The sequence below is a fragment of the Giraffa tippelskirchi genome, chromosome 6 (assembly GCF_054371585.1).
Source record: "Giraffa tippelskirchi isolate mGirTip1 chromosome 6, T2T-mGirTip1v1.2.pri, whole genome shotgun sequence".
NCBI lineage: Eukaryota > Metazoa > Chordata > Mammalia > Artiodactyla > Giraffidae > Giraffa > Giraffa tippelskirchi.
This window is the reverse complement of record NC_137280.1, coordinates 124,878,314-124,888,148: the sequence shown is the minus strand read 5'-3', so window position 1 is coordinate 124,888,148 and position 9,835 is coordinate 124,878,314. Positions and strand designations below refer to the sequence as shown.

Here is a 9,835-nt window from a genome sequence, read left to right as displayed (position 1 = left end):
GTAGAAAATGGGGAGAGACACTTAACAGTAGCCCACATGGGCTCTTCTGCAGGGTGGAGGGTATCCTGGACGTTCTCACCTGTAGGTAGCCTCCAGTCTGCAAGCCATTTCTAAAGAGGTAGAGCTGTCTGCAGACCCACTTGCTAGGGTCTCTAGCTTTCACCTGCGGGTGCGAGGTTCGAGCGGCGCAAGTTCGGCAGATACCCCACCCCCTTGGTGGGCGGGGTCATGCTCAGAGCCAATGAGAGCTTGGGGGGTGGTGGGGTAGGGAAGCTTCCAGATAGGCAGATAGGGAGAAGCTTATAAAGGGGGCACGAGTGAGCCTGCTGGGAAGCCATGCAGTCCAAACGGGAATGTGAGGTAAGTGGTTGGCTACTAGAGGGTCGATGAACCCTGAGCATCACTGGCGAGACGGGGACGGACGCGGCAGTCCGCCATTCCAACCCACCCTTTTCCCCTCAGCTGTGGTGTGAGAGGGTGAATCCCGAGAACAAGGCGGCTTTGGAGGCGTGGGTCAGGGAGACGGGCATCCGGCTGGTGCAGGTGAACGGGCAGAGAAAGTATGGCGGGCCACCCCCAGGTAAGGTCGTCCCAGCCGTGTGCCTGCTAGGGGGCTAAGCCAGGTTCTACGGCCCCGACTCGCCGCGTTCGGGGGAGGGAGGGGCCTGCCCCCGAGGCTCCACTCGGAGTTTCAGAAACCCCAAACTACCCGTTACACCCCACCCCACCCCCCAGCAGATGAAATTATAATCTGTCTTCCCACCCACCCGCCCCCTCGAGGAAGGGAGCAAGTCTAGTTTTAAGGTGCCAGTCCCATTGGTAATTCAGTCACTCGATTATGCCGACGACCCGGAGGAGTATGGGTGTCTTACCCGTTTCACAGACGTGTGCACACATACTCCCTCACGCGCTCGGTCCCTGGACCCCGACCCAGGAACTATCTATCCGGTTGGATGACGGTGCTCTTCCCCACCCTCTTCTCCCAGGATGGGTGGGCAGTCCTCCGCCGGCCGGGTCGGAGGTGTTTATCGGGCGGCTGCCCCAGGACGTGTACGAGCACCAGCTGATCCCACTGTTCCAGCGCGTGGGCCGTCTCTACGAGTTTCGTCTGATGATGACCTTCAGCGGCCTGAACCGCGGCTTCGCTTACGCCCGCTACAGCTCGCGGCGCGGCGCCCAGGCCGCCATCGCCACGCTGCACAACCACCTGCTGCGGCCGTCCTGCCCGCTACTCGTGTGCCGCAGCACTGAAAAGTGCGAGCTGAGCGTGGACGGGCTGCCGCCGGGCCTGAGCCACCGTGCGCTGCTCCGCGCGCTGCAGCCCCTGGGACCCGGCCTGCAGGAGGCGTTGCTGCTGCCCAGCCCCGGACCGACGCCCGCACAGATCGCACTGCTCAAGTTCAGCTCGCACCGGGCCGCAGCCATGGCCAAAAAGGCCCTGGTGGAAGGTAGGACTGGAGACTGCGGGGGACCGCTGGTTGGGAGCACTTTATGCCGGGCACTTTACCTCTACAGGTCAGCATAGTTCAGCAAAGCGGGTTAAAGCTGCGAGAACTTAGAGTCAAGTTTGAGACAGACTATTTGACCTCACGTTTTTGTATTTCCACTGGTCCTACCAGCTATCAATGAACTAAACGTAACACTTTCCACGCATTATCTCCTGACCCTCCACACCTTAATGAAATAGAACGTTGTCCCTCTTGAGATTGGAGACTGGTTTAAGAAAAATTGACTTGCCGGAGGCAATCAACTGAGCTTACTTTTTACACATTGTAGAACCTGCTTCCTGAGTCTGAGAATAATTAAGCAGCTTTTAGCATTCTCTTGTTCTTGGCAAGTTCTTGTCAAGTATTCATGGTAAAGTTTAGCTATTGTGATGGTTATGAGGTAGACAAAGCCTGCAATCAACCAGTACCCCAGGGGAACTTAGAAGGTAGCAGTTATTAGGTTCCTTTGTAAAGAAACACAGTGAAGCCTAGAGAAGTTAAATTTAAGTTGCCTGGGGTCACAGGGTTCCCTGGTGGCTCAGTGGTAAAAGAATCCAACTGCCAGTGCTGGAGACACAAGAGACAGGAGTTTGATCCCTGGTTCAGCAAGATCCCCTGGAGGAAGAGATGACCACCACTCCAGTATTGCCTGGGAAATCCCTTGGAAAGAGGAGCCTGCCGTACTACAGTCGATGGGGTTGCAAAGAACCAGACACAACCAAGCACACACCCATGCACACTTGGGTACCACCACCAGGAAATGGGGAGGTTAGAAATTAAATAGGCTTATGTGACTCCAGGGGCTTCCCTGGTGGCTCAGACAATAAAGAATCTGCCTGAAGTGCAGGAGACCCAGGTTCAATTCCTGGGTCGGGAAGATTCTCTGGAGAAGGACATGGCAACCCACTCCAGTATCTTTGCCTAGAGAATTCTGTGGACAGAGGAGCCTGGTGGGCTGTAGTCCATGGGGTCACAAAGAGTTGGACACCACTGACCAACTAACAGATTAAAAAGAGTGACTCCAAAGGACTCAAGAGTCTGGGAGTTTGGGCCCAGGGCTTAGACCTACCCTGTTTCTGCCTTTTTCCTGCAGGGCAGTCCCATCTCTGTGGAGAACAGGTGGCTGTGGAGTGGCTTAAGCCAGACCTGAAGCAACGACTCCGCCAGCAGCTCATGGTTCCCTCGCTACAGTGCCTACAGCCAGAGGGCAGCCGATTAGCCCTGGCCAGGGACCAGGGGCTCGAGTTCCAAGGGTCTCAGGTTGCCCTGCAGCTGCTGTGCCAACGGATGAAGCTGGGCAGCCCAGTGTTCCTCACCAAGTGTTTGGGCACAGGTCCCGCTGGCTGGCACCGCTTCTGGTACCAGGTGGTGATCCCTGGGCATCCAGTGCCCTTCAGTGGCCTCATCTGGGTTGTGCTTGCCCCAGATGGGCAGGATGGGCATGAAGTGGCTAAGGATGCAGTATCTGCACGGCTACTGGAGGCAATGAGTGAGTCCAGGGCCAGCCTCCTTTGGTCTACTGGGGCTGAGGCAGGAGGTACCATGGTTCAGCAGTGACCTTATCCTCTCCACAGGCAGCCTGTGTCAGCACCCGGCCCAGCAGGCCTGGGCAGCCACTATCTGATCCCAAGAAGGGGAGAAGCATGGGCCCTGCCCTAGACCTGACACAGCCTCCCAGCTGGGGCAGGGCCCAGAATCCCTGGGGGCAGCTCAGGTTTGGCCAAAGTTGTGAGGGAACTTCCCTTCTCCCATTCTGGGGTTTCATCTGACCCCAAGGTGTTCTGTGTCACACTCACACACTCACACACACACAAACACAAACCCTCTCTCCTCCTCCCATAGCTTAGTATGAATCTTTGCCTTTTATTTTCTTGTTTTGTATTCTTTGTTGAAGTTTTTATTTGAGGGCTGGTGGAGCCAAAGGGTCAAACATCTGCCTTTGCCCCCACCACTTGGTGTTGTAGTTTTGGTGTATGTACAGTTTTGAATTCTTCTGTGCTGGTTGTATTTATATTAAACCCCTGGTTAGTGTATACCTGTGTCCGTGCTGTCTTGCCCCAACTGTGGGCTTTGTCTCACTCTGGCGGAGTGAGCAGATGCTACAAAGCCAGTACTTCCTCACAGCAATGTGCTGATCCCAAGCATCCTCTTGTGTTGCACAATAGGATATTTTCAGTTCCCAGCTCTCTAGGGGTCCAACCCAGAAAATAAGACTTTTGTCCACTGAAAGCCCATCCTGAGTTTCAGCTCATCCCTTCAGTCACTGTCATCCTCACTCTCCTCCTCCTCCAGAGTTGTGGCATCCTCTCCCTCTTCCCTCAGTCCTGCAAAGAAGTCATCAGTGCTCCAGGCCTTGCTGCTCAGAGCCCGCAGGGGTCCTCCCTTTTTCTTACGTCGGCGGTAGTCATCCACCACCACAGCCCGCAGCTGGGCCATGTCCCAAAACTTGAGTCGCTGGTCATGGCCACTGCTGGCCAGGAAGTGGCCACAGTGGGAGAGAGCTAGCTTCTCTACAGGCTCCTCAGCATGCTGGCCCACACTGCCCACCACTCTGTTTGGCAGAATGTTGACAGCCCTGGGCAGAAAGAAAAGTGTTGAGTATGGGTTTGTTAGGTCTGCCCCTCCTATGACTTGAGGGCCATCTGGTTTCTCTCACCTGATGACCCCATCAGTAGAACCAGTACAGAGCAGACTCTCCGTCACCGGAACCATGCAGTCGATGGACTCAGCTCTCAAGGCAAAGCGGTCACTTGTGGCCCCAAAGCCATCCCAGTTGAAGAGGTAGATGGTACCTTCACTGGAGCCACATGCCACCTTTTTCCCATACTGCAGGGAAACAGGGCAAAACATGTTTGTGGAGCCACATCAGATCAAGTCCCTATCACACCCTCATCCCACCCAACCCAGTTGTACTTTCATAAGTGTGACAGAGGTGAGGTCTCCAGATTGGGGCTCAGAAAGCAACTCAAACCGGCGTCGCTTGATGTTGAAGACACCGAGGCAGCCATCTCCGCTGTAGAGATAGCAAAGCAGTAGGCTTGGCTGGAGGTACTCACTGAGGGAGACATGTAATATAGGAAAAGGGGTGGGACACAGCTTTGAAGCTGTACCTGGCTGTCAGCAGCAGCTTCTTGGCGGGATCCAGAGCCATGTCAGCAACGTACTCCTCATGCTGCCGCATATCCATTAAGGGGCCCTCCTTCCTTTGGTCCCAGAGGCGGATGCCACCTGTATCATCCCCAGTGGCCAGAACATTCTCATCCACCAGCAGCAGACTGTTGATGGGGGCACTAGAGACATAGATACAGAACTTCCTGGAGCACCTTAGTCCCAGTAGGGATGTACCGATCAATCCTTACCCTTTATCTCAACACACAATCGGCTTCCCCTTACCCATGAGCCTTGGAAATGCGTCTTTCCAGTTGGCCCAGCTCCACATCTAGAAAATGGATGGCTTTGTCCTTGGAGACAGTAACAAGTTCTAGGGGGCAAACACCCAGGTCATGGTACTGTTCATTGCTCCCTTCCCACCACCACATTGCTGGCACCCTTTCCCAATACTCACTCTGCCCATCTTCAGAGAAGACAACAGCTCGGCAGGACTTGAGGTGGTGACCTGAGGACCAGAGCTCCTTGGTTTCTCCCTCTTGGCAGGAGTAGGAAAAGCTGGGGAGAATGGAAGAACAATGAATGACCCCAGACCTCACCTGGCAGTGTAGGACCAACTAGCCGACTTTCCATCTACCTAGGAGTTACTGATTGTACACCTCCAAGCCCAAGGAGTTTACCATCCCATTTTCCCACTTGCAGTGAGCTTCAAATGTTAGATCTTTTTTTCACTCAATGTATGTTTTGGGACCTCATTCCACCCTTGTCCCTCTTCATCTTTGGAAACACTAGCCGGGGGAAAGATTAGGTCTGAATCACTCTGGAAGTCCAAAACCAACAACAGAAGAACAGGCCAGAGGTTGAAAATGTAAAGATTAATAAAGACAGGGATCTTACACTGCAGGTCTATGGGAGCTAAGTGTGAAAGTGTTAGCCATTCAGTCATGTACAACTCCTTGATCCCATGGACTGTAGCCTGCCAGGTTCCTCTGTCCATGGAATTCTCCAGGCAGGAGTACTGGAGTGGGTACCCATTCCCTTCTCCAGGATCCTTCTCACCCAGGGATCAAACCCAAGTCTCCTGCACTGCAGGCATATTCTTCACCGTCTGAGCCACCATAGAAGCCCAGGGGAGCTAAGGGAAGCCACAATTAATTATAGCACATTGTGACCACATGCTAAAATAGTGGTAGGATGAAAAGGGAGAATAGAGAGGTACCAGCCTGTAAGCTCAGCTTTGAAGCAAGTACCTGTCCAGAGATTATCCACAGTGCCTGCCTCAGCAGATCTTCAAAAAGGGTCCAATAAATGCTCTGTCCCAGTGCCTGACATGAAAAAGCTGCTTAATAAATATTCACAGGCTGAATGAATACCTTGGAAGGGTAGCTTGGAAAGCTAACCACGTTGATAACACCTGAGTTGGATCATGAAGAATAAGTAGTTCATCTGGCAGAGAACAAGGGGCTCGAGACAGATGCTGATGTCCTTCCCAGGGCAGAATAAAGGGATGAGGAGAGTTCAAGTGGCAAGAGAGGTATGGTTAAATCTTGAAAGATGTGCTGAACTGGGCTTAAGACAATCATGCAGGCCAAACAGAAGTCTGAATTGAATTCTTTGGGCAAAAGGAACCTCTCTGGAATGGTCATGAGTTAACTTCAAGGCCTCCAGAAGGCAGTGGCTGAGGGTAGGAAAAGGAGACAAACAGAAGCCATGAGGGGTATGAAGAAAGGTGATTCCCAAGTACCTGACACTGTAAACATGGACAGAAATAGTCAACCTCTCTACAAAATAAGTATTATTGTTCTCATTTTGTTTTTTTCTGGCTGCGCCACTCAGCTTGCGAGACCTTAGTTTCCCAATCAGGGATAGAAACTGGGACCCTGGCAGAGAAAGCTCCAAGTCCTAACCACTGGACAGCCAGGGAATACCCCATTGTTCCCATTTTCAAAGATAAAAAATTTAACTTGCGGAAGGACACTGTAGCTAATGAGGGGTTTGGGATTTAAATTCATTAAGTAAATCTGATAGAACAACTCTCCTGGTTAGGGCCTTCAATGGCTTTTCACTGCTTCCAGCTTGTATTTTTTATTCAAAAAGCAAACATGTATTGAGCACTCACCCTGGGCTAGTAGCAGCAGACATAATGAGAACTAAACAGCCTGCACCCTACACTCCAGAACACTGTATTTCAAACTCCAGTCGTGACCCATTAGTGAGTTGCAGTCAGCATTTTCTGTATGCCCACAATTACAATAGGATAAAATAAACCAGAAAATATCAAAGTGCACCACACAAAACATAAAAGGTATTTTTACTGTGGGGCGAGGTCAAAAAAGTTAAAAAATTTTTTTTTAGTGGAGGAGACAGCATTCAAATTATTCCACAGATTACACATCATTATGCAGTTTAGGAGGAAAAGGTATCTGGTGCCAAGGCAGCATCTAACAGGTAATCTAATTTAGTCCGCATCACCTTGGAAGAGTGAGGAGATGCTGAGAACTCTGGGACAATAGGTGCAAGAGAGGGAAATTCCAGGCAGAAAGATAACATGTGCAAAGGAGCTGAGCCTTCAAGGTGCATTTTTTAAAAGGTAACAATGAATAAGCACAGAAAGCAAAACATCTGAACAACGGCCAGAAGGTCAAGGCCCTTAACCAGATAAGGAATCTAAATCCTAAAAACAAAAGTAAACTATTGAAGGGTTTTAATCAAGGAAGTGAAGGGGTCGTATCTGTGTTTTTAAAAGATCAGTTAAAGTGGGCAAGAAGGGAAAGCAGGGGGCCCAGCTGGTCCTGTTTCAGAATCAATACATATTTCGGTGGGAAGTAAGTGTCCTTAAGGCCTACTTGTTCACCTGCTTGTCCGGGCTCTGTCACGGCATTCCAGCCACTCTTTCAGTTCTTTTAAGAGATTTGTGTGGTAACCTGCTTAAAGCCGAACGTTATTAAACGAACTGGACAAGATTTGAGTCTTGTAAACTTAATCTCCCTGTAACTTTCTTTCCTCATCCCAGCTCCATTCCTGAGGAGCTTCCAGACTGAGCAGCCCTAGGCCCACTACACTCTTCACGCCCCCATCTCTGCCCCGCACTTACACGAACACGTCCCCGTCCACGTCCCCCGCTGCCAGGAGGTCGCGGGCCGGATGGAACGCCAGCCCACTAGCCGGAGCCTCCAGGACGATATCTTCTGGAGTGTCCCGGATCCGGGCTGGGGCTTCGGTGGAGTCGGTATCCTCCTCGTCGCTCCCATCCTCCTCGGGCCTCTCCTCGCACTTGCGGTCCATGCACCAGATGACCTGAGCCGCCAAGGAGCCGGGAAGTGAACCCAAGAACCAACTACACAGCGGTAGAAAAGTCCCAGGGAACCGCTTCAGGGTTGAGGGGCTGGGCAGGAAGTGGCGTTTAGGCGTTCTCCGTAACCCGGAAGAGGCGGGGCCGGACTCGGCTGGTAATTGGGAAACGAACGGAGGAGCCCGGCCGCTTAAGCCCAGTACTTCCATGCGTTGCAATGGAGAGTTGTGGGCTGGCTACACAGCACAACCGTCAACCCCCTCCTTGGCCACTTCACCTGGAGATGGGAACTGCGTTTTCCTGATCCAGGCTGACAGTTTGGTACTGCCTCCTGCAGTCAGCCATAAAGAAGGCTAAGCCGGGAAGAACTGATGCTTTTGAATTGTGCTGGGGAAGACTTGAGAGTGCCTTGGATAGCAAGGATATCAAACCAGTCAATCTTAAAGGAAATCAACCCTGAATATTCATTGGAAGAACTGTTGCTGAGGCTCCAATACTTTGGCCATCTGATGCAAAGAGTCTACTCTCTGGAAAAGACCCTGATACTGGGAAAGATTGAAGGCAAAAGAAGAGGGCGACAGAGAATGAGATGGTTAGGTAACATCACAGATTCAACGCACATGAATTTGAGCAAACTTCAGGAGATAGTGAAGGACAGGGAAGCCTGGAGTGCTGCAGCTGTGGAGTCTCAAGAGTCACACATGACCTAGTGACTGAACAACCACCCCCAAAAGGTAAGGATGACTGCCTGTCCTCAGGGGAGGAGAGGAGGATGCCAGTCATTCATGGCTTGGTGAAAGACCAAGATGAGCCACAACCAGTTTGATCAGTAAGCGACAAAAGCCCACACCGCAAGAATTTGACTTGCGGGGGTCCCTGACAGCAGGCAGTCCACTCACACTTAAGCTGCAGCCACGGATGGATGCTGAACATCCTCGTGGCCAAACCAACAGTGCCCCACCAGTTCCTACTGTTTGGGTGCAGACCCTCAGCGGGACTGGGCCAGCAGTGCTGAGCTGGCAAGGAGTTGCTGAAAAGGAAAAATTGGCACAACAGTTGACATTCTGGTTACCAAAGCTTCCACAAAGATGAGAGCACTCTGTATTGTGGGAGAGATGAGGAGGAGCATGGGCTCCTGTCTGAAGAGAACGTTCTCACATTATAGTATAAGCCTTCTAAGACATCTTACATGCTGATACCCAGCTTCTTTAAGAAGAGGTGAAAGAAGTGAGGTTAGAGACCTCAGCAAGGCTCCAAGTCCCTTGTATGGTCTTGTGAGTCCTTGTTTCTCACGATTTGGCCACCTGGTTACTTCCACAAGGCTTGGTGGTACTTGCAGAAACTTATTTTAAACTGGCAGTCATCCCCCAGGCCTGGATCTTAAGTGACCCTCTAGGTATCTTCATGAGTCAGGTCAGTTTGTGACCTTTTCCCTAATTGTGACTGCTGCCTACAACCATGAAATCAGGGTATCACTTACTGTCTGAAATTAACCCTTCTAGGTGTTATTGCAGACAGAGCCAAATTTCAGCCTCCTAGATGCCATGCACAAAGCTGGCTTCCTCAAAAAGCCCTTACTCTCTCAAGGTGAAAGTAACCAAAGGCAATGGCTAATCTAGCTTTTCTTGGATCTTGTAAGCCCTCCGGTTGTACCTCTGGGCAGGCAGTGGCAGCTATGGACCAGCCAGAAATAAATTGTGACCTTTGTTGACAAGTACCCAAGTGCTGGCAGTAAGCTGAAAAGAGGAGAGTGGTGAAGTGAGTTGAAGGCCAGAAAGCCCACACCTAGGCCTTGACAAACTGTTCAGTGTGTTGAAGGGCACCAAATCCCTCTTATCTAGGACAGGGATTCCTCAAATGAGGATTCCTCACTTCCCTCCATCCCAATAAGCAGTGATTTCTGCTTGGAATTACTGAAGATCCCAGGAGGGCATAAATCTGTGAAAGG

General features: G+C 51.4%; 2 protein-coding genes across 3 annotated transcripts; one reads left to right on the top strand and one right to left on the bottom strand.

Moving 5' to 3' along the window:
- The first annotated feature begins 329 nt into the window (after positions 1-329).
- Positions 330-3,520, top strand: DND1 (DND microRNA-mediated repression inhibitor 1). The gene is made up of 4 exons (XM_081501044.1): positions 330-360; positions 463-580; positions 987-1,448; positions 2,581-3,520. Exons 1-4 carry the CDS (start codon positions 337-339, stop codon positions 3,042-3,044), a joined length of 1,068 nt encoding a protein of 355 aa, XP_081357170.1. The 5' UTR covers positions 330-336; the 3' UTR covers positions 3,045-3,520.
- WDR55 (WD repeat domain 55) lies at positions 3,349-7,968 on the bottom strand. Of its 2 annotated transcripts, none has more exons than XM_081501040.1 (7): positions 7,690-7,968; positions 5,053-5,153; positions 4,881-4,968; positions 4,598-4,801; positions 4,401-4,500; positions 4,144-4,313; positions 3,349-4,062 (listed from the first exon to the last, which is right to left on the bottom strand). In XM_081501040.1, the coding sequence occupies exons 1-7, from the start codon at positions 7,878-7,880 to the stop codon at positions 3,744-3,746; spliced, it is 1,173 nt and encodes a 390-aa protein (XP_081357166.1). In that variant the 5' UTR covers positions 7,881-7,968; the 3' UTR covers positions 3,349-3,743. The 2 variants fall into 2 exon arrangements, with proteins under 2 accessions (XP_081357166.1, XP_081357167.1); XM_081501041.1 differs by having other exon boundaries at positions 4,598-4,777.
- Between the last annotated feature and the right edge of the window lie 1,867 nt (positions 7,969-9,835).

What these genes read in the sequence shown, in the direction of transcription:
- DND1 (XM_081501044.1), top strand. Translation starts at nt 337, where the DNA reads ATGCAGTCCAAACGGGAATGTGAG. An exon ending in AGTCCAAACGGGAATGTGAG is followed by an intron (nt 361 to 462) that starts GTAAGTGGTTGG and finishes TTTTCCCCTCAG; the next exon opens with CTGTGGTGTGAGAGGGTGAA. An exon ending in GTATGGCGGGCCACCCCCAG is followed by an intron (nt 581 to 986) that starts GTAAGGTCGTCC and finishes CTCTTCTCCCAG; the next exon opens with GATGGGTGGGCAGTCCTCCG.
- WDR55 (XM_081501040.1), bottom strand. Translation starts at nt 7,880, where the DNA reads ATGGACCGCAAGTGCGAGGAGAGGCCCGAGGAGGATGGGAGCGACGAG. An exon ending in CTTCTCTGAAGATGGGCAGA is followed by an intron (nt 4,969 to 5,052) that starts GTGAGTATTGGG and finishes TTTGCCCCCTAG; the next exon opens with AACTTGTTACTGTCTCCAAG. An exon ending in CCTCTGTCACACTTATGAAA is followed by an intron (nt 4,314 to 4,400) that starts GTACAACTGGGT and finishes GTTTCCCTGCAG; the next exon opens with TATGGGAAAAAGGTGGCATG.